General features: G+C 41.9%; 2 protein-coding genes across 2 annotated transcripts in view; one reads left to right on the top strand and one right to left on the bottom strand.

Moving 5' to 3' along the window:
* Positions 1-1,843, top strand: part of Acp2 (acid phosphatase 2, lysosomal) — an 18,215-nt gene extending 16,372 nt beyond the window's left edge. Inside the window, exon 11 of the mRNA XM_085696559.2 lies at positions 1,545-1,843. Coding sequence (XP_085552685.1) covers positions 1,545-1,576 — 32 coding nt within the window. The 3' untranslated portion in view covers positions 1,577-1,843. The remainder of the gene's footprint in view (positions 1-1,544) is intronic.
* The window catches only part of Ddb2 (damage specific DNA binding protein 2), a 26,090-nt gene extending 1,798 nt beyond the window's left edge, over positions 1-24,292 (bottom strand). Inside the window, exons 1-7 of the mRNA XM_048428296.3 lie at positions 23,994-24,292; positions 21,963-22,099; positions 20,994-21,185; positions 4,772-4,917; positions 3,214-3,313; positions 2,956-3,133; positions 2,567-2,709 (exon numbers count right to left, since the gene is read on the bottom strand). Coding sequence (XP_048284253.1) covers positions 2,567-2,709; positions 2,956-3,133; positions 3,214-3,313; positions 4,772-4,917; positions 20,994-21,185; positions 21,963-22,099; positions 23,994-24,120 — 1,023 coding nt within the window. The 5' untranslated portion in view covers positions 24,121-24,292. The remainder of the gene's footprint in view (positions 1-2,566; positions 2,710-2,955; positions 3,134-3,213; positions 3,314-4,771; positions 4,918-20,993; positions 21,186-21,962; positions 22,100-23,993) is intronic.

The following is a 24,292-nucleotide window of genomic DNA, read 5'->3' as shown; positions in this document are numbered from 1 at the left end:
TATTTTTTTAGATTTATTATGTATAAAATGTTCTGCCTGCATGAATGCCTACACACCAGAAGAGGGCACCAGATCTCATTACAGATGGTTGTGAGTCACCATGTGGTTGCTGGGAATTGAACTCAGGATCTCTGGAAGAGCAGCCAGTGCTCTGAACTTCTGAGCCATCTCTCCAGCCCATATTTTATTTTTTTGGATAGTGTCTTACTCTGTGTACTCCTAGTTGTACTGGAACTTGCTCTGTAGATCAGGATGGCCTTAAACTACTGGGATTAAATGCATACACCAGCTGGGTGGTGGTAGTGGCGGCAGTGCACACCTTTAATCCCAGCACTTGGGAGGCAGAAGCAGGTGGATCTCTGTGAGTTCGAGGCCTGCCTGGTCTACAGAACGAGTTCCAAGACGGCTACACAGAGAAACCCTGTGTGGAGAAACAACATAAACAGAAGAAAAGAATGGGGAAAAAATGTGTACACCATCTGATGAAGATTTATTTATTTTATGTGTATGAGTGCTTTGGTTGCATGTATATAAGTGTACTGCATATGTAGCTGGTACCTGCAGAGGCCAAAAGAGGACACTGGATCATCTGGAACTGGAGTTACAGACAGTTGTGAGTTGCTATGTAGGTGCTGGGAATTGAACCCAGGTCCTCACTGAGCCAACTCTCCCACTCCTCTCTTGCATTTTCTTAAGGTAATACCAGCTTGGGCACTTTTGTTTTGTTATTGCTATTTTGTTTGTTTGTTCGTTTGTTTTGCAATTCTGGGGACTGAACCCAGGGCCTTGTGCATACTAGGCAAGGGCTTTACCACTGAACACCTCTGGCTCTTAACAATGTTTTCACATTAGCTTTGTTAAGACTAACATAGTTAAACCTAAGAGATAAACCTATAACAAGCAAAAAAAGCCTCTGGGAAATAACACCAAATGGGACTTAGGTTCTTAAGTGACTCTACTACTAATCCCTCTCTACCCACAGATAACAAAGACTTGGATATGCAGTCCTAGTAGGAAGGGAAAAGAAAGAAAACATGCATTCCTTGGTTCACATTATTCAAAACAGATCTAGCAGTTATTGGTGTGACTTATTTTCAAAACAGTTCTTAGTTTTTTTTTTTTTTTTTTTTTTTTTTTGGTATTGTATAACCCCAGCAGTCCTCAAATCTGCAATCCTTCCTCAACCTAAAGTGCTAGGATTATAGGTGTGTGCTCCATGCATGGCTTCAAGGCAGTTTTGAAGGAAGAAAGACAAAAACAAAAGAAGAGGGAGAGACAATTGGACTGGAGAGACAACTCAATGATTAAGAGCACTGGCTGCTCTTCCAGAGGACAGGTTTCCTAGCACGTAAAATGCCAGTTCACAACCATCTGTAACTCCAGTTCCAGGGGACCCCATGCCATTCTGACCTCTAAGGATACCAGGTGTGCACATAGTACACAGATACACATGCAGGTAAAATACTCATACACATCAAATAAATAAACAGTAATCAAGAATAGAATATGTACATGCTTAGAAGTAGTTGCAAAAAAATTCACAGGTGGATTGGCATCAATGGACACGATGGGATGAGGACACAGCCTATTGAGAGTAATACTGACCCTGAACTCCTGATGCTCCTGCTTCTACCAATGAGTACCACTACACCTAATGTCTTCATGTGCCCTCCCCTTCCCTAGGGCACTGTTCATGCTACATGTACGTTCTCTACCTTTGAGCAACATTCCCAGAAAAATCTTTGTGTGTGTGTCAGGATATCAATGTAGTCATGGCAAGTTTTGAACCATAGATCCACCTGGTTCTGCCTCCCAATTGCTAAGATTAAAGGTATGAACCACAGCACCTGGTTTCAGAAATTTTTTGTTTTTGTGTGTTGTTTCTCTGTATAGCTGTCCTGGAACACTCTCTGTAGACCAGCCTGGTCTTGAATTCAGAGATCACCTGCATCTACTTCCTGAGTAGAATGATCTGATGTGGGATACTAAGTTGTTTCTTAAGTACTTACCAAGTGCTAGGCATGGTGCCCAGTGTTTTATGTACCCTGACTCATCCTCACAAAACCCTATTCTCTCTTACAGATGAAACAGAGGTCTAAATTGGGAAACTACGGGTCTTATTTCTACTATTAGGGACCACTTAAAAATGCAAGACAGTCCAAGGTTAGGTTAATTTATGGGTCAGCTGCACACACGGGTAACTCAAACAGAAGGCAGAACAAAGGAGGTCAAGGTCATAGAAAATGTCCATAGTAAGATCAATATTGGGCTGAAAAGCTTAGGAAATTAGCTCATCAAATACACTAAGAAAACTCAATGGGTGATTGGTATGGATGGTGGTGCCTGCCTTTAATACCAAGCACTTGGGAGACAGAAACAGGTGATTTCTACAAGGTCAGGCCAGCCTGGGCTACTATAAGACCCTACCTGAACTCCAAATGGAAATGAGATAAAGGCGCAGACAGAGCCAAAGGATTAAGGGAAAGACAGCATCTGAGATTGTAGGCTGCATATGTGACCCTTTCCCCAGCTTGGCAAGATCTGACCCGTTCCCATAATCACTCACCTTGATGGGTGTAAGGTGCTGAAAGTGACGATGTGGGTGGGAGATCAGGCTCAGGGGGCTGTCCCACTGGGAGGCAGAGTAAACCCGAATCTCATTGTTCTGGTCAGTAGTCAGGAGCCGGGCTCCATCCAGGCTAAAACAGGCTGACAAAATGAAAAGCTTGAAACTGAAAGAACTGTAAGCCCCTGGTATCCTGACCTTCTGAAGTTCCATTCCCTTCTAGATAAGAAGGGTAGGAGGGATCAGTCTGACTATGAACAAAAAAAGTGTAGAAACTCCACACCATCAAAGGCGCAGCCAGAGCCAGAAAGGGTGGAGTAAAGGGTTGTACTAGGGACTAGTGATGAGAAAGACAGGGTCCATAAGAGATGAGGTTTGGGATGTCACACCTGCATTGACAGGATGCCTGTGAGGCAGTGAGTAGAGGAAGCTGGTTTTCCCTCGAATTTGGCGCAGGTCCCAGATTTTCACTGTTTGATCTATGGAGGCTGTGGCAAGAAGCCAATCACAGCAGGGATTCAGGGCCACGTGGGCTACTTTCTTTTTGTGCATTCTGAGATTCCAAAGCTGCAGAGAAAAGTTTCAATCAGGTGGAGACACAGAACCAAAGGGGGATTCGGGGTGGGAGTGGGCCACATAGTACCCACCTCCTTGCCATCTGTGCTCAGCAGGATCACGTGCCCCATATTGTCTCCTGTGACCACCACTCGGCTTTTGGCAGAAACATCAAGGCTGCAAAACCAGACCCTAGAGGGAGAAAGTGCTCTGAGCCAGACTGAAGTCCAGTATCTAACAGGCATTCAATGAATATTTGTTGAATCAATGAGTAAATGTCTGGCTATAAATTTCTGGTGAAGGACACTCAGCCTTGTCTACTATGCAGAAGATGGGGGTGAGTGTGATAGAACTGAGAAATGTGTCCAATTATTGCTGGGCCCAGAATCCTCTGCTAGTCCCTGAAACAGCCAAACCTAGAGCTATAAAGCAAACCCAAAGGCTGTTTTCTCCCCACAGCCCAGGTTTTGAAGAGGCCTTATTTACAGTTCTCATGCTCCTTAGTCTTCACTCTTTGGGCCAAAGGAGATGACGAATCAAGCAGGAACTGTCCAGCTCTGCTCCTCACAGGGGCTACAAGTGAGCATCTGCCTATTTCCGAGAATTTATGGAAAAATCAAATACAACCAGAAACCTTTTCCTCTTGAAAACTATGTTAGCATAAAGAGACTAGGAAGCGGCTACTTCAAGTAGAAAAAGACAAGACCTCCTGAGTAAATTGGGAGCATGGGGACCTTGGGAGAGGGTTGAAGGGGAGGGGAGAGGCAGGGAGGGGAGCAGAGAAAAATGTAGAGCTCAATAACAATCAATGATAATAATAAAAAAAAGCCGAAAAAAAAGAAGCTACTTCATGTGTCCTGACTCAGCCAGGAGAACTCGAGTCTAGCCAGTCCCTTGTCCTGATGGTGTGCTTCTCAGTCTTGTGGGGCAGCCCAGAACAACACTCTAGCTGGTAAAACTCACTGTACACCCTCACTCATCATCCCTTACAGAGCTGCGTCTCTGGCGAGAAACAAAGTGACCTGCATTTGTAATTTCTCCAGGGACTTGTTCTTAGAGAGTTCTTCTACCCATTAACATTTCCACCAAGAAAACATACAGCCATACCCCAGAAAATGGAGGATAATAAAACTGCATTTCTTTCTTTCCTTTCTTTCTAAGACAGGCCCTCACTATGTAGTTCTGGCTGGCCTGATACTCACTCTGTAGACCAGGCTGACCTTGAATCCATAGTAGTCCACCCAGCCTTTGCCTCCCAAGTGCTGGCATTAAAGGCGTGTGCTACCACAAATGGCTAAACTTCAGTTTTAATTTCTGCTCTACTCTGTAAATGCCTTTCTAAGCAAATGCCCTGTTGACTTATCCAGTGAAAGTATAGGCCTAGTTCAATATGGACATGAGTTACAGAAGTGATTAAACTGTTTCCTCAAGGACAAGTGCCAAGAATCCAGAACACTTTCTTAGGGCAATGACCCACCTGGGCCAAAGTCAGAGTAGCCAGTCTAATGAAGAAAAGGAGTGGTACAAAGTGGCTAATACCTCATCTTCCCTGTGTCTGGCCTGAGTAAAAGAAATGGGGCTGGGTACGTTCTCTGCAGAACTGCATCTTTAAGCATGGAAGTCATTTCCCTTACTAGTTAAACTACTCACTTGCAACAGTTTGACCTGGTATAAACTTGCAGAGTGTTGCCTGTAAAATCCTGCAGCCTGGTTGTTCCCTCCATTGAGGAAGCAAAAAATTGGTTCGAATTGAGATGGTTAAACTTCAGCCCAGTGATGCTTCCTCCAGCGCCCATCTAACACGAGGAAGGAAAAAGCCAGTGAGTGATGATGAGCCACAAGTGAGGAGCCAGGCCTTGGCACACAAACAGCATTAAGGCAGAAACACAGGTCAGCGCAGATATCTGATATTAGAATATTCTTTATTTTTTTAAGGCTTTATTTTCACTTTTACATTTTCAAATAAGATGCATAACTGGTTTTGGTACACAGTTCTGTGAATTTCAACACTGACAATGAATAGCCTACCCAACCCCAAAATTAAGATGCTGAAACATTCTATTAATCCCACAAAAACTCCCTCATGCTCTCCTATTCTATCACATTTACCCACTTAAATTTAACCCCTAGAAATCACAGTGTGCTCTTTTTCCAAGAGAGTCAGCTCAGAAAAGTGGTGGGGTTTGGAGAGCGGGAATCCCCCACCCCCCGTGTTCTTCCAGACATTGCAGGCAGTGATGACACAACTGTAAAGAGCCTGGAGACAGCAAGTGTTAGAGCCCTTGCCTAGAAAGCACAAGGCCATGGGTTTGATCCCCCAAAGGGAGGTGAGTAACGCCTGTGGCTTACCTTATTAAACACTTCTATAGAGGCTAGAGAGGGGCTTAGTGGTCAAGAGCATCTACTGCTCTTCTAGAGGACTATAGTTCAGTTCCTAGCACCCACGTAGGATGGCTCCAGAGGATCCCATGCCCTCTTCTGGCCTCCGCAGGTACTCCCATATATGTGGCATATACTTGACATACAGACACACAAATATATGTAAATAAATACATAAAAATAAATTATTAAAGTAACAGGCATTCCCAGGCAGAGATAGGCAGTGCTCTGTGAGTTCATGGTCTACCTGGTCTACATAGTGAGTTCCAGGACAGCCAGGGCTAATAAACTGTCTTAAATAAATAAATTAAGATAAAATAAAATAAGACATACAAATAAGAGCTGAAGCTGGGTGGTAGCAGTGCACACCTTTAAGGAGACAAGGGCAGGTGGATTTCTGTGAATTTAAGGCCAACCTGGTCTACAGAGCAAGTTCCAGGATAGCCAAGGCTGTCTCAAATAAACTGTCTCAAAAAACCATAATAATAATAATAATAACAACACTTTAATAATAAAAAAATAAAAAAAAGAAAAAAGAGCTGATTATATACCAAGCACTGTTTTAAGAACTTGGCATCAAGCCGGGCGGTGGTGGTGCAGGTCTTTAGTCCCAGCATTCGGGAGGCAGAGGCAGGCGGATCTCTGTGAGTTCAAGGCCAGCCCGGTCTACAAGAGCTAGTTCCAGGACAGACTCCAAAGCTACAAAGAAACCCTGTCTCGAAAAACCACAGACACACACACACACACACACACACACACACACAAAGAACTTGGCATCATCAGAAGATCCTTCTCTACTTCCTTCTTATACTACTGCAATTCAGACTTTAAACAAGGTCACCAATATAACAAACACCTAACTGCCTTCTGATTTAACATACTGGCATGTTCTCTCTATTTTTTTTTTAAAGACAGGGTCTCTTAATGTAGCCCTGGCTGTCCTCAAACTCACAGAGATCTTTGCTACAATTAAATTTACAGGCACGCACCACCACTCCCAGCTGTAAGAACATTCTAGCCCAGTGTCTGCTGTCTGCTAGTAAGACAATCGACTATTCCCACTAGTTGACCAGGTTTCACTATTCCAAGACATCACCATTGCCCCATTCCTCTCTTCTGCCTGTGGAATGACCTCTTTACCCTGTTTGGGCCCCAACTCTGTTGCTAAGCTACCATTCTGACACTACCTGTACTGACATCCATCTCAACTTAATGGGCTCCAGAAATTGATCTGAGGCCATTGTGGCCTCCCTGCTGTGTAAATGTCTCTCATTTGCCCCTACCTAATGATTTTTGGGTTCAACTCTTCAGAAAGGTAAGGAAAGAAAAGGATTAGAAAAAAAGGATGCCAATCTTGAACGACTCACCCACTAAAAAGAGTAAATAATTTTTTAAATTTATTTATTTTATTTATTATGTATACAACATTCTGCCTGCATATATGCCCACACGCCAGAAGAGGGTGCCAGATCTCATTACATATGGTTGTGAGCCACCATATGGTTGCTGGGAATTGAACTCAGGACCTCTGGAAGAGCAGCCAGTGTTCTTAACCGCTGAGCTATCTCTCCAGCCCAATAATTTATTTTTTTAAAGATTTATTTATTATGTATACAGTGTTCTGCCTGCATAACACCAGAAAAGGCACCAGATCTCATTACAGATGGCTGTGAGCCACCATGTGGGTGCTGGGAATTGAACTCAGGACCTCTGGAAGAGCAGCCAGTGCTCTTAACCACTGAGCCAACGCTCCAGCTGTGAAACAGATTTTTAAACTGGGTGGTGGTGGTGCACCTTTAATCCCAGCACTCAGAAGGCAGAGGCAGGCGGATCTCTGTGACTTTGAGGTCAGCCTGGTCTATAAGAACTAGTTCCAGGACAGGTTCCAAAGCTACAAAGAAACACTGTCTCGAAAACAAAACAAAACAAACAAACAACAACAACAAAAAACCATAAAGATTAAAAAAAATAACAAAAAATAGTTTTAAAAATAGAATATATTCTTACTAAGGCTTTCCCTACCTCATCTTGTACACTCTTGATGGCAGCATAATATAAGATGGTGTAGCCACTATTGAGAACAGTATAGAGTTCCTCAAAAAATAGCATTAACATCTGATCCAGCAATCCCACTTCTGGGCATACATACCTAAGAATGGAGCATAGGCTATCTCAAAGAGATATAGGTACAACATAATTTAAAATAGCCACATGGTAAAGTCAATTCAAATACCATTCTGTAAGAAAATGCAGTACTGAGGCTGGAGGGATGGCTCAGGTGTTAAGAGCACTGACTGCTCTTGCAGAGGACTTGGGTTCAATTTCCAGCACTGACATGGCAGTTCACAACTGTCTTTAATTCCAGTTCCAGAGGACTTGATACCCTCTCCTGGCCTCTGAGAGAAACACACACACACACACACACACACACACACACACACACACACACACACACTTAAAAAGGAATAAAATTTACAAAAGGAAGAAAGAAGAAAATATGGAACTGTAGGGTGTGTAATCATTCAGCTGTATCAGAGATCAGGCAGGGTGGCACTCAGAAAGCTGAATCAGAAGGACTGCAAGCTTAAGACCATTCTGGGCTAGTCAAGTCTATTTCTTTTTTTTTTTTTCATTTCTTTTTCTTTTCTTTCCTTTCTTTGAGACAGGGCTTCTCTGCTTAACAGCTCTGGCTGTCCTGGAACTTACTCTGTAGGCTAGATTGGCCTTGAGTTCACAGAGATCTGCTTGCCTCTGCCTCCCAAGTGCTGAGATCAAACGCAAGTGCCACCATACCCAGCAAGATTATATTAAATAAATATTTAATATAACCCCAGCAGCACAGACATTGAGAGAAACAATTAATAAATGGAACCTCCTGAAACTGAAAAAGCTTCTGTAAAGCAAAGAACATGGTCAACAAGACAAAACGACAGCCTACAGAATAGGAAAAGATCTTCACTAACCCCACATCAGACAGAGGTCTTATCTCCAAAATATACAAAGAATTCAAGAAATTGGACACCAAAAGATCACATAATCCAATAAAATATATGGAGTACACATCTAAACAGAGAACTCTCAACAGAGGAATCTAAAATGGCCGAAATACACTTAAGGAAAGGTTCAACATCCTTAATCATCAGAGAAAGGCAAATCAAAACAACTCTGAGATTCCATCTTACACCTGAAAAGAATGGCCAAGATCAAAAACACTGATGACAATTTATGCTGGAGAGTTCTGGGGAAAAGGGAACACTTTTGCATTGCTGGTGGGATGCAAGCTGGTACAACCTTTTTGGATGTCAGCATGGTGATTTCTCAGAAAATTAGGAAACAACCTTCCTCAAGGTCCAGCAATACCATTTTTGGGTATATATCCAAAGGATGCTCAATTGTGTCACAAGGACATGTGCTCAACTATGTTCATAGCAGCATTGTTTGTCAAAGCCAGAACCTGGGAACAACCTAAATGCCCCTCGACCGAAGAATGGATAATGAAATTGTAGTACATTTACACAATGGAGTACTACACAGCAGAAAAAATAACGACATCTTGAATTTTGCAGGAAAATGGATAGAGCTAGAAAACATTATTTTGAGTGAGGTAATCCAGACACAGAAAGATAATCATCACATGTACTCACTCATAGGTGGCTTTTAAACATAATGCAAAGAAAGCCAGCCTACAAACCACAATCCCAGAGAACTTAGACAACACCGTGGACACTAAGAGAGACTTACATAGATCTAATCTACATGGGAAGTAGAAAAAGACAAGATCTCCTGAGTAAATTGGTAGCATGGGGACCTTGGGGTAGGATTGAAGGGGGAGAGGCAGGGAGGGGAGCAGAGAAAAACATAAAGCTCAATAAATATCAATAAAAATATATAAAAAAAAAGGGTTGTAGAGATGGCTCAGAGGTTAGGAGCACTGCCTGCTCTTCCAGAGGTCCTGAGTTCAATTCCCAGCAACCACAAGGTGGCTCACAACCATCTATAATGAGATCTGGTGTCCTCTTCTGGTCTGGTGGCATACATGCAGACAGAACACCGTATACACAATAAATAAACCATAAATATATATGTATGTATGTAAAAAATGAATATTTAAAAAAGAAAATGACAAGAGTGTATGCCAGAGCCACATGTTTACCAACATACTAGAGGTCTGTATCAAGGAAAGAATGGGGTAAATAGTGCTAGAGTAGTAAATAAAGAAATCAAACTTTTATCATGTGTAGGTAATAAGATTATATAGGGAAAATTAAATCTTGAGCCGCAGCTTTTTTATTATTCCTTTATTATTATGTGTAGGAGTGTTTGTCCTGCATGTATGTCTGTGTACTATGTGTGTTCCTGGTGGAGGCCCGAAGAGGGGATCAAATCCCCTGGAACTGGAGTTTTAGATGCTGTGAGCCCCCACGTGATAGCTGAGAATTGAACCCAAATCCTCTGTAAGAGCAGCCAGTGCTCTTAACTGCTGAGCCATCTCTCTAGTCCCACACAGAAAAAAAAACAAAACAAAATAAAAAAACAAAACCAAGCAAATAAAAGATTAGCTTTATCTTATGAGTGTTTTGCCCGCATCTATGCATGTATCCTACATTCATGTCTGATGCCTGTAAGTCAGAAAAGGCTGCTGACTTTCTTGGAACTGGAGTTCTGGATGGCTGTGAGCCACCATGTGGGAACTGGGAATGGGACCCACATCTTCCGTAGGAGCAAATGGTGCTCTTAACCTCTGAGCCATCTCTCCAGTCCGAAGGAAAAATGTTTTAAAGAGAGTTTTGTTAAGTGTGCACCCTGTAACCCCAGCACTTCAGAGGCCAAGGTAGGAAATCTGCCACAAGTGAGATCAACTTGAACTACATGCTGAAACCTAATCAACAGAAAAGGAGAGAGGGATTGCTCTGTCGGGACAGCACTTGCTGCACAAGCACAAGCACTGAGTTCAACACCGGGCAGCTGCACAAAAAGCTGCGATGATGATGCTCACTTGTGAACTAGCACTGGAATTCACTGACTAGCTGGTCTAGCCTACTCTTATCAGTAAGCTCCAGGCCACTGAGAGACTCTGTCTTATAAAAACCGTGGGCACAGTAGGAAAGGTAAGGTAAAACTGAGCAGGCCTGAGGGCCTGAATTCAATCCCAGGATTCCATGCAGAAAATCCAGATGCTATGGCAAAACAGCTGTAATTCCAGCATTCCTGCAGCAAAATGGTAACAGAGCTGCCTACAGTACACAGCAAGGCCAAAACAAACTATCCTCTTACCTCCACCCATACACCATCATACATACATGATCCTTACGTGTACATGCCCACACTCATATATACACAATAATAATAGATTTAACTTAAAAATAAAACAAAGGTAGAGAGCTCCTAAAGACTGACACTTGAGTCTGATATTTGCCTTCATACACACAGACACACAAGATACAAAGATATACTGATCAGCTGGAGTGTTGTGGACATCCCTTTAATACCAGCACTTAGGAGGCAGAGGCTGGTGGACCACTTTAGCTCAATTGGTATACATAGCATACCTGGTAGGCAGCCAGGGCTACATAGTGAGACCCTCTCTCAGACAAAACACAAAAATACAGAGAGGATCTCACTACATGCTCAATAATTCTCCTGCCTTTGCCTCCAGAGTAGTTGGGATTATGGGTATATACACACACACACACATTGCCACCTTGCATGGCCTGAGTAGAAAAATATTTAACTTTTGTGTGTATATGTGTGCACACATGTGTACAGAAACCAAGGCTGAAGTCTGTCACCTTCTATTGCTCTCTGCCTTACATATTGAGAGAGGGTCTCTCACTTGAACCTAGAACTCATTATGTTCTGGGGGATTCATCTCTACCTCCCATGACTGGAATTATAGGAGGGATACAATGCCACCTGCTGGAGATTTGAACTCCAGTCCTCATTACCCTGTGAGCCATCCAAGTAGGAAAAACATTTAAATTTTTAGATAAACTATGACAATTAATAAATATAGATTTCTGCTTCTAGCCATGTTAGTATCAGGAATCAAATAATCCTCATGGTTTACACAACTAGAAAAATAAACATAATATATGAAACAAGTTTTAAGGCCATGTACAATGAGGTCAGCCTGCAACTGTGCCAGCTTACTGCTAGGGAGGGATGGGCAGACAGACTGTCAACAAGGCAGAGTACTGGGGACGCAGAGGCACAGAGAACACTCTTGGAGACGTTCCCATGTGCTTCTCCCAGTATTAATGTATAAATGGATATGAGGAGATTACACAAAATTAGACAAAATAAAAATACCAGAAATGAGTTGGAGAAAATTTTCAAAACAATCTATAATCTCATCATTCAATGAAAGGGTTAGGTTTTGTTTTATGAAGGTGGATTTTTTACTATCTAGCCCAGGCTAGACTACCTCTATCCTTCTGTTTCTGGGAGTGCTGGGATTACAGGCTGTGAAATGACATTATACCCAACTTGAAGCCATTCTTAATACACAGGGTATCTACTGGGTATATTAACACACTTCAGTGCAGCCACATGCCCAGTTGGCCAACACAAAATGAACCAAATGGTTTTTTGTACACTTTTTGTCTTATTTTGATTGGCTATTTTTTTTAAAGACAGGGTGTCATTCATTATATAGCTCTTGCAGTCCTGCAACTTACTACATAGACCAGGTTGGCCTTGAACTCATCAATTTCTCCCTGTCTCTATCTCCTGAATTAAAGGCTAAAAGCATGCACCACTGTGCCTGGCTGTTTGGGCTTTTGCTGTTATCTTATTGGTCTTTGTTTATTTATTTTTTTTTTAGTTTTTGGTGGTTTTTCTGTGTGTTTATATTTTGGGGGGTTTGTTTATTTTTTAAGAGAGATAAAAATAAAAAGGTTGAATAGGTAGGAGGTGGGGAGAATTGGGAAGAAATTGAGGGAGGAGAAAACATGACCAAAATCTATCATATAAAATCATTTTTTCAATAAAGAAATAAGTCCAGGCATGGTGACACATGTTTTTAATCCCAACACTCAAGAGGCAGAGGCAGGCAGACAGGGAAAGGAAGTAGAAAGGGGAGAACAAAGAGGAGAGAGACAAAAGGGGAGAAGAACTGTTGGAGGAAACGTGGTGTGAAAATTGCCATTTTGGTGACAACTAGAAACCCAGAGGCTGAAGCTCAATGACTGCAAGCAGAAGCAATTGGAAAATCAAGAAGCACACCATAATTTCTTGTTTGTCTTTTATTTATTTATTTGTTTATTTGAGACAGTATTTCTCTTTATAGTAGCCCTTCCTGTCCTGGAGCTTGCTGTAGCCCAGGCTGGCCTCAAACTCAGAAATTCTACTGCTTCTGCCTCCCAAGTTCTGGGATTAAAGGCGTGCATCACTACCACTGGCTTCCATTTATTTTTTTGAGGCAGGGTTTCATGTGGCCAGGGTGGCCTCCATCAGACATAGACTGAGGCTGGTCTTAAACTCCTGGTCCTCCTACTTCCACCTCTCCAGTGCTGGGATTGCAGGGGGGTGCTACCATGCATGAATTACATGAGAATTATTTTTAAAGGAGGCAGAAAAATATTCATATAGAGATATTTATAAGAATGGTAGCAAACTTCTCATTAGAAGGCATCTTTGAAGGGGCTGCAGATGTCTCAGCAGTAAATGCTCTTGAAGAGGGCCTGAGTTTGGTTCCCAGCACCCACCTAAGGCAGCTCACAACCTCCCGTATGTAGCTCTCACTCCCGGGGACCTGATGTCTTCTTCTAAACTGACAGCACCTGTACTCATATACACACACCCACACACAAACACACATGTGCACATAATTTTAAAATGAAATAATAAAAGTAAATCTTAAAGCATCTTTGAAGTACTGGGGAAAAAATGAACCAACAACACATTGTGCAAAACAAATATATCAAACTTTATTTGTCAATTAGAATGTAATTTTAGGGCTGCTGAGATGGAGGGCTCGGTAGGTAAAGGCACTTGCTGCCAAGACTGACTGAACTCAATCTCCAGAACTCACAGAAGTTGTCCTCTGATTTCTATATATTCTAGTATTCTCTCACAGACAAACAATGAATAAAGGTAAAAAAATTTAATTAATTTTCTAAAACTTATGGATCTAGAATTCTATACATAATAAAAACACCTTCCTTAAAAATACAATAAAATTCTCTTTTAGGCAAATAGAAATAGGAAGATTTTATCATCAACTAATCTATATTACAGAAAATTAGTGAAGGACTTTCTTCAGACATAGGAAGGTGTTTCCAGGAAGAAATCTAGATCACACAAAAGAATGAAGGGCACTGGAAGTAACAATAGACAAATATAAATGTTTTCTATGCTTTAAAAATTTTTAGAGTGAGGCATGGTGATGCACACCTTTAATCCCAGCACTCAGAAGCATGCAATCTCTGAGTTCCAGGTCAGCCTGGCCTATGTAGGCAGTTCGGGGAGAGTCAGGGCTACAAAGAGACCCTATCTCAAAACACAGGGTTGTGAGGCAGGTTAGAGAGATAGCTCAGCAGTTAAAAGTACTTATTCTTTTTTTTTTTTAATTTTTTAAAAAATATTTATTTATTTTATCATGTATACAATATTCTGTCTGCATGTATGCCTGTAGTCCAGAAGAGGGCACCAGATCTCATTACAGATGGCTGTGAGCCACCATGTGGTTGCTGGGAATTGAACTCAGGACCTTTGGAAGAGCAGGCAATGCTCTTAACCACTGAGCCATCTCTCCAGCCCAAAAGTACTTATTCTTACAGAGGACCCAGATTTGATCTCCAGCACCCACATGGTGACTCACAGCCATCTCTAATTCCAGTTCCAGGTAATCCTTCTGACCTCCTGACACCAGGATGTATTTGGAATACATACATTCATGTAGAAAAGACACTCACATGCATAAAGAAATAAAACAAATCTAAAAAAATACCATACTTTCCATTATTAAAATATGGAGGCTGGGTCATAGCTTAGTCAGAGTAGCTTAGCATTCACAAGGCCTGGTATTCAGTTCCCCATTACCCCAACACACCTGTAAAAGATTCCCACACTGTAGCTCAAACTGTTAGTTCAAGACCAGTTTGAGGTATAGAAACACCTGGTTTCAAGAATGCACAAAAAAAGATTTCTACACTAAATCTAGTCATTCCAATCCAAAGTATTTACTAAAGAAAAATATTTCCACACAAATACTGTACATGAAAATTCATAGCACTTTTATTTGCAGCAATAAAAAACTGGAAAAATGTAAACATTCTTCAACAGGTATTGGGCAAATTATAATATATTATTATAATGGAACACTACCCAGAAAGGAAAAAAAAAATGTAGATGCATCTCAAATAGAGTAAAAATAGCAAAATCAAAAAATCAAAAGTGTATTTTCTTTCATGACAGGGTTTATCTGTTTAACAGCCCTAGCTGCTGTCCTGAAACTCCTGCGTGTTGGAATTAAAGGCGTGCACTGCCACCACCACCACCAGCAAGAGTATATTTTGTATGGCTATCTATATAAGAATCTTCAGCTGTGGACAGTGGCACACACCTTTAATTAGGAGGCAGAGGCAGGTGGATCTGAGTTTTGACCAGCCTGGACAGCGAGTTCCAGGACAGCCAGGGCTGCACAGAGAGACTCTGCCTTGAAATAACAAAACAAAAACAAAAAAATAAGAAATTTCAAGAAAATGTAAATTAATCTATAGGGATAGAACACAAGAGCAAGAACAGAAAAAAATGGATTTAATATTAGTTTTGGGGGGTTCTGTTGTTGTTTTTGTCTTTTTTTCTTTGTGACAAGGTTATGTAGTTCTGAACTTGTCGCCACCACCCTAGACACCTGGGTGAGCTCCTTGTTCAGTGAAAGACTATGTCCCAAAAACTAAAGTAGAGAGTGACTGAAGAAGGCCCACAAGGTTGACCTCCAGCCTCCACACATATGTGTGTGAGCATCCATATGCACATGTACACTCACATATACCATGCACACACAGAATTAAAGAAAGAATAATACCAGTTCTACAAATTCCCGAAAACTGAAGCAGGGTGAGTACTTCCTAGCTTATTTTATGAGGTCAGCATTACACTGATACTAAAATGAAAGGCATTGCCAATAATAGAAAGAAGAAGAAAGAAGGAAGGAAGGAAGGAAGGGAGGAAGAAAGGAAGGAAGGAAATTCAAAATTACAGAGCTAGGTATGATGACTTATGCTTGCAATCCCAAGTGAGGCAGGGAAGTTCAGAAGCTCAAGGCCATCCTTAAACAGTGAGTTCAAGGCCAACCTGGGTACTAATGTAGAATGACATACTGGGGAAATACTTGATATAATAAGTTGACTGCAACATTTTATGATAGGATATTTATGTGTTAATACTAGAAGAGACGAATGGATGTGTGTAATAGTGTATACAAGCATAAAGAAGTGTTCAAAATGGAGATTTTTGGATATTCGCTTAAATCTTTAAACTTCTAATCACTTGAATTTTATAATGGACATATGTTTTATGATAATACATTAAAGATTTCTTCATTTTGAAAATGTAATGCATAGTTCCTCACCAAGGGTTTGAGAGATATTAAGATCAGAGGTGAGATCACTGAAATGACAAATCATGGCCCTGCTGATACCCTATAACTATTCCAAGTCAACTTTCTATCCGCCTCTGAGGGTAAACAAAACACCAGTACACCTTTTCTCTGCTCCAAGCTAGCGCCCTGGGAAGCACAAAATTCAAATGCTCACACCGATCTCCATGGTAGTGTAAGGAGACTTTTAGTGCTATGCACATATAATAATATACATGTATAACAGGGGCTAGAGGTGTGGCTCAGGGATAGAGGTATGCTTAGCATATATGGAGCTCATCAATACCCTCTTCTATCAGAAAAAGTGGGGGAGGAGTGTGTGGCAACAAAAGTACGCTCAGTCTGGACCAACTCAGAGCAGCTGTCATTTTCCTTCTAGTCAGGACATTTAGACTACTACTTATCACCGCCAGGCGTAACCACATTTCTCTATTCCCATTCTTAGATTCCTGGGGGGAAAAATCTGCCAGAATTCTTTGCTCTGGCTTAAATGTAAATGTGTCCCCTTCTTTGTTACCTAACATGTGGAGGGCAGGAAACCTACCCAGCCTTCCCTCAGCACTCATCTGGCTATCTTTCTTCTAAATGTTGGACTTGCTTTTCTGATACCCATCTCAAACCTTGACTCCTGGTCTCCCATGCCTGTCCATGCTAGCCTTTCCGATGAGCCTTTCCCAAGCCTCCCATTTAAAGAGGCCTGACCTCTTCCAATTCTAAACTAGGTTGAAGAAATGGTAAGCTAGAAAGTAAGCAAGCTCAGATATGTGCTTTATCTTATTTAGCCACAAAAATATTTAAAACCTCTGAAGACTAATTACCTAATGCCAGTACAGTGAGCTAGTCCAAGGCTCAGCTATTTAGGAATCACTTGAACCTAGAAGTTTAGGGCCAGCCAGGACAACATAGCGAGACCTTATCTCAAAAATTAAAATAAAGTGGTTAATAAGGTATTTTTGTATGTATTTTAAGACAATTAAAAATAATTTTAAAGATAGCTGGTGGTGGCACACGCCTTTAATCCATGCACTCAGAGCAGAGGCAGGTGGACCTCTGTGAGTTTGAGGCCAGTCTGGTCTACAGAGTGAGTTCTAGGACAGCCAGAGCTGTTACACAAAGAAACCCAGTCTTTAAAAAGCAATAGATAAATAAACAAACAAACAAACAAACGACAAAAAAATTTTAAATGGTACTTTGATGTTATGTCCACTTTGGAACTTTTTAAAATTAGGAGGTAGGAAGAGGAGAGAATTCAAGGCCAGTGTGGACTACCAGCAGATCTGATATCAAACAATAGTAGCTGAATATAATAGCACATGTCTTTAATTCCACCACTCTGAATAGAGGCAGGTGAATCTCTGTGAGTTCCAGGCCAGCCTGGTCTACATAACAAGTTCCAAGCCATCAAGGGCTAGATAGTAAGACCCTGTCTCAAAAAAAGAAAATCCAAACCAAATAAACAAAACAAACAGAAATAACAACAAAAACCATACAGCACATATAGAGATCATACATATACTTTCAGGCTTTATTTGAGAAAAGGAAAAAAAGTCATATCCAGAAACTTAGGCCTGCATTTTGCGTTAATGCTGTCTCTTTACTGCTAACCCCCCACCCCAGTTTGGCTTCTTGAGATCTATGTAGTTTTGTTTTGTTTTTTGTTTGATTGTTTGGTTAGTTGGTTTTTTTGACACAGGGCTTTTCAGTCACTATGGAGCCAGTCCTGGAACTAGCTCTGTAGACCAGGATGGCCTCAAACTCACAAAAATCCACCTGCCTCTGCCTCCTAAGTGCTGGGATTAAAGGCGCCACCACTGCCTGGTTTATGGAGTTGGGTTTTTTGTTTTGTTTTGTTTTGTTTTTTAAACTTAAATTTCTTTCCCCCTTTTTTTACTTAAGTTCTTCACCACCACCACCACCCCGCCCCGAGAAAGGGTTTCTCTGTGTAACAGTTTTAGCGGTCCTGCAACTTGCTTTGTAGACCAGGCCACTCCAAACTCACAGAGATCTGCCTGCTTCTGCCTCCCAAGTGTGCTAGGGTTAAAGGCATACACCACCACCTGGCTACTTAAATTCTAAAACTAGAAAGTCACTTTTTATAGTACAACTCACCAATGTCATCTACCAGCTAGAAAAGGTAAATGTCCGAGCCAGCCAATATCTCAGCAACCGCAGATAAACTTTAGTATCTTAGATCATTCTTAAGTGGACTGGTGGGCATGGTGGAATACACTTAAAATTCCATACTTGAGAGGTGGATATATGAAAATTATCAAGGCTAAATTATTATTTAGCCTGAGCTAAAATGAGACCTTTTTTTCCCAAAAAATCAAATATCCAGGCATTGTGGCACATACCTTTAATTTCAGTACTCATGAGGCAGAAGTAGGCAATCTCAGTGAGATTGAGGCCAGCCTGGTCTAAATAGCAAGTTCCAGGTCAGCTAGAGCTACACAATAAGACCCTGTCTCAAAACAAACAAACACAAAACTCAAATAAAACTAAGCAAATACAAAATAAACAATAAAAACTTAGGTGGGGGTGTCAAGACGAGTTCTTGGTAGAAGACTTGCAACTGAGCCCTAACAACAGAAGCAGGGTAGGTGGTGGGACAACAGTTAAAAACTACACCAAATCTTTCAATCTTGCCTGACAGCTGACAGCACCATGCTGTTCCTCATTCTCTCCTGATTATTTAAGCATTGTTCTTTAGTCATCCATGAAGCCTTCACCATCATCTCTAACTCACAGGGCTCATCTTTTGTGTTCTAGAGCGTTTGACATCGGCACTATTAGCTGTTTTACACCCCTTTGTCCAGTTGTACTTCAAATCCCTCACTCATTCAACAATACAAAGCAGATCCTCTAGGCCCTGAGGATACAGTGATAAAGCAGAAAACAGGTCCCTGCCATCATGCTTATTTTCCAATGGGCAAGGACAGAGGAATACAATATTTCAAATACTGATAAATATTTGGGGACATGTGCATCTAGGAGTGACTGGGAGGGGTTATAGTGATGAGGCGAGCAGGCCTGCTTTTCATCCCGCCCAGCTCCCGTAAGGCTAGCTTAGCCCCGGAGATAATAACACAGAAGCTGTATTCACTTAAACACTGCCTGGCCCATTATATCTAGACTCTTCTTGGCTAACTCTCACATCTTGCTTTAACCCATATCTAGTAATCTGTGTATCACCACGGGGTTGTGGCTTACCGGGAAGATTCTAACCTATGTCCATCTCAGGCTGGAGCTTCATGGCGTCTGCCTGACTCTGCTTTCTTTCTCCCAGCATTCTATTCGGTCTACTCCACCTATCTAAATCCTGCCCTATCAAAAAGCAAAGGCAATTTCTTTATTTAACCAATGAAAGTAACACATAGACAGATGACCCTCCTACATCAGGGGGTGAGGGCTACTTCCTCTTTAACAAGGCAAGTCAAGTTTTTACTACCAGCACTCTTGAGGCAGAGGCAGATGGATCTTTATGAACTCAAGGCAAACTTGGTCTACATAGTTCTAGGCCAGCCAAAGCTATATAGTAAAACCCTGTCTCAAAAATAAATAATTAAAAGGCAGATCAGGAGTCGGAGAGATGGCTCAGCTGCTTAAAGGACTTGTGGGGCTGAACAGATGGCTCAGTGGTTAAGAGCACTGACTGCTCTTCCAGAGGTCCTGAATTCAATTCCCAGCAACTACATGGTGGCTCACAGCCATCTATAATGAGACCTGGTGCCCTCTTCTGGCATGCGGGCATACATGGAAGGAATGTTGTATACATAAAAAAAAAAAAAGCACTTGTTGTTTGTTTTTACAGAAGACCCAGGTTTGGTTCTCAGCACTATATGGTGGCCCCCAACCATCTATAACTCCAGTTCCAAAGGATCTGATGCCCACTTCTGGCCTCTGAAAGCACCAAGTGTGCTTGCATGTGGTACACATACATACATTCAGGAAAAGCATTCATACATAAAAATAATAATAAATAAAATCTTAAAATTAAAGAGCAGATTAAGTGGAGACTTGAACTGCAAGTAGGAGTCAACCATGAGAAAACTATAAAAAGAGAATTCCAATCCAAGAAAAAACGAGAGGAACAGAAGTAGCTAGTGTACCTGAACCACAGGGAGTGCTATGGTCTGGGTGGTAGGAACTTCGCCCCCACTCACAGGCCCATGTATTGAAGGTCTGGGTTTGGATGAAGGCACTGAAAGGTGACTGCATCGTGAGAGTGCTGACTTCATCACTGCTTTAATTTACTAATGGGTTTCAAACTAACGGGGCTAGTAGGACATAGAGCCTGGCTGGAGAAGGCAGGCCACTAGGGGGCGTGCATTGCTCCAGACCATTACAATCTATGTCTGCTTCCTGACTTCTACCATGATGCTCACATGCCCAGATAAATTAAAGCCAACATGTATGGAACAAAACCTCTGCGACTGTCTTTCTTCCTTTAAATCACTTCTCTTGGATACTGTCAGAAAAATGAAAAATCAAAATAGGAAAGCCAGACAAAATGAGATTTAAGTAAGAAGGGATACAGAAGGGTAAGGCTGAGGCAGGCAGATGTCTGTGAATCTGAGGCAAGCCTGGTCTACATAGTGCTTTTCCAGCCAGTCACAGCTACATGGTGAAACTCTGCCTCAAAAAAAAGATTAAGAAGAAGAAAAAGAGAAGGAGGAAGAAGGAATAGAGATTCTATGAATGACTGGCCTGTACCGTTTTGTATTTTAAAGGCCAGCATTCAAAACATGTTTGAGTTTTTTACCATTTATAGTTTTGAAAACACCCACTTAACTTTTGTCCCCAACCATTGTGCTACTAAATCCACCATTCTTCCCATCCCTCCAATAAACAGTTTTATAGTGTGACTGCCTGGTCCCTGGAACCACTTACCCCTTTAATGAAGATAGGTTTCTCCTTTGTGCCAAAGTTCCAGATCATGATATCCCCCCCTTTGGAGCCCACAGCCACGGTACTGGGATGAGTCGGGTGCCATGCCAACGATGTAGTCCTCCTGTCAAAGGGGGCAGCTTTTTGGAATACCCGGTAAGAAGCCAGAGAGTGCAAAAAGAACTTTTGGAGACCCTAATACAGAGAAAATAGAATTAATCCGAATTCACTGAATTAAAACTCATGTCCTGACCTGGGCATGTGACACACAGCTTCAGGATTCAGGAGGCAGAGGCAGGTGCATTTCTGTGAGACTGAAGCCAGTCAGGTCTACATATAGAGATCCAGGCAAGCTGGAGGAACAGATATGGGTGCTGGGAACTGAACTCTTATATTTTTGGTTGTGAGCCTAGCCTTTAATGGCTGAGCCATCCCTCCAGGTCCATAGTGAGATCTTGTCTCAAAAACATAAATAAAGGGCTGGAGAGATGGCTCAGCGGTTAAGAGCATTGCCTGCTCTTCCAAAGGTCCTGAGTTCAATTCCCAGCAACCATATGGTGGCTCACAACCATCTGTAATGAGGCCTGGTGTCCTCTTCTGGCCTGCAGACAGAATACTGTATACATAATAAACAAATAAATATTAAAATTAAAAAAAAACATAAATAAAAATTAAATTAGAGTCCTGGGTAAACTGTCACTCCCTCATAGATAAGCATAAAGTCTTCTCTAGTCTTGTGCGTGGAATATCTGCAATGTAATGTTCACTAATCCTGGAAACAAAAGGGCAGAATGCATTTCAACTGGGATGTTTACAGGGTAAAACTTTTTCTCCTTGACTGGGCCTTCAGTAGGCCAGTCATCATAGCCAGGTGGCCGGACCACCCTGATAATCTGCTGAACTGATTTATCATCTAGTTAGAGCTAGCAGTAGTAGAAGCCCTTTGCACATCTCAGACAGGAAACATCTCACCTGCTGTAGTGATGACCAAGTGGCTTTGCCTAACTTCTGCTGGTAAAGATCCCTGATGATGCTGCTACTCCGTGGTGGGGTCTGTAGGCCAGACAACTCTGTCAAAAGGCAGCATGACTCACATTTCCTGCTGGATACTGCAAGAAGAACACATACACATTTTCCTCTCCACCATCTCAAGAAAGGTTTTTCCCCTGAAGCCCTTTGCTATCTCATTCAGTACAGCCAATCTGTGTCATCATTTCCTAAAAGCCTTTCCATGCACTGTTGAGTCTCACTCAACACAAGAAAGAAATAACGTTTCCCCCAAACACTCCTCCAAACAGTAATTCTGTTCTGAAACTAGATAAGACCTTGCAGGGTTCCTTAGAGTTGAGCCAAAGAGATACCCAATAAAGTACACTGTAGGCTCTTCTTGTATGGAATGACATAATTAGCAGGACTTGAGGGACAATCTTAAAAATCACATGCCAAAAATTTCTAGGACAGCATAGAAGTAATTGCTTAGGAAAGATGTTTGTCAACCTAAATGCCCTTCGACCAAAGAATGGATAAGGAAAATGTGGTACATTTACACAATGGAGTACTACACAGCAGAAAAAAAAATTAATGACATCTTGAATTTTGCAGGCAAATGGATAGAGCTAGAAAACATCATTTTGAGGTAACCCAGACACAGAAAGATAATTATCACATGCACTCACTCATAGGTGGTTTTTAATCATAGAGGAAAGAAAGCCAGCCTACAAACCACAATTCCAGAGAATCTAGACAACAATGAGGACACTAAGAGAGACTTACATAGATCTAATCTACATGGGAAGTAGAAAAAGACAAGATCTCCTGAGTAAATTGGGAGCATGGGATCCTTGGGAGAGGGTTGAAGGGGAGGGGAGAGGTAGGAAGGGTAGCAGAGAAAAATGAAGAGTTCAATAAAAATAATAAAAACAAAAAAGAAAAGATGTTTGTTTAATCTTATATTAAAATACTATGGTGGTGCAAAACTGTAATCCTAGCACTCAGAAGGCTGCAGCAGAAACAGCTTGAATTTGAGGCCAGCTTGGGCTATACACCAAGACTCTCTATTAAAACAATAATAATAATACTATGACAAGCAGCTGTTACTTAAGGGGGAAACAGAAGGATCCAGTAGGGTTTAGAAAAACTCAAATTGATTAGGTTGTTTCCATGGAGGGGGAGATAAACCGGAGTAGAATGAGATTAAAGCAATTCTGAATCACCAAGCCCTACTCATGGACCCAATCTCGCAGGTCCTTTCTCTTGACAACTTTCCTTTCTTCTGAAGGATAAAAACTACTCTACCAACTCAGAACATTCCTTAAAGCCCTGGTAAACCTCTGAGAATGAGCTTCCTGAAGAAAGGAGGGAGATTTCAGACTCACAGCTGAAACCCAAGGCCATAGAGCTAACAACACTGACTGGAAATTCAGCAACCATGGGCCTAAGAACGGTAGGATTCCTTTGAAACAGTACATATGTAAAACTTCTGAAATAAAGACGCAAAGTGGGGCCAGGTGGTGGTGGCGCACGCCTTTAATCCCAGCATTCAGGCAGCAGAGGCAGGCAGATCTCTGTTCGATCTGTTCGAGGCCAGCCTGGGCTACAAGAGTTTGTTCCAGGACAGTCTCCGAAGCAAGAACAGAGAAACCCTGTCTCGGAAAAAAAAAAAAAAAAAAAAAAAAAAAAAAAAAAGGTGGACTGTGGGTCTACAGTGATAGAGTTCATCTTCTTCCTGTTACCTGGAGTGGAGGTGGGGGGCAGTTAAGATTAAACTCTTTGGTGTCAATGAACTGGCAAATAAAATGCAGTCCGAAGTGGCAAACCACTTGCTTTGCGTACTGGAGGCCTGAGTTGAAACCTTAAACCTCCCAAATAAAATCACAGCCTGAGGCAACGAGGACTAGAAACTGCTTCTTCAGGGTCCTAGGCGCAAGCATCCCCACCCCAGCTTCGCCTTTGCCTGAGCACCCTGAACCACCGGAAAACGAAGACAAGCAGCGCAGGCCGTACCGAGACCCTGCGCACACAGCTTCTTGGCTTCGGGCTCCAGCTCCTGAGGACTTCTGGGGCTTTTGCTCTTGAGGAGCCGCGCAACGTCGGGGGACTTCTGGGTTTCTGCGCGTTTCTTGGGAACCATGGCGTACTCCGTGAAGAGATATCAGGCGCAATGGTAAAATAACGAAGCGAGGACTAAAAGCCTCTGAGGAGAGAACAGGAAGGGACTACGTACGAGGCAGCGCCGACGCAAGTAGCTCGACTGAGCCAACTTCGCGCCAAACGCTCCTAGGGCAGCTTTACTTTTAAGCCTC

The sequence above is a fragment of the Myodes glareolus genome, chromosome 10, assembly GCF_982192425.1.
Source record: "Myodes glareolus chromosome 10, mMyoGla1.1, whole genome shotgun sequence".
NCBI classification, from domain to species: domain Eukaryota; kingdom Metazoa; phylum Chordata; class Mammalia; order Rodentia; family Cricetidae; genus Myodes; species Myodes glareolus.
The sequence above is the reverse complement of the archived record's forward strand: the minus strand, read 5'-3'. Positions and strand labels throughout refer to the sequence as shown.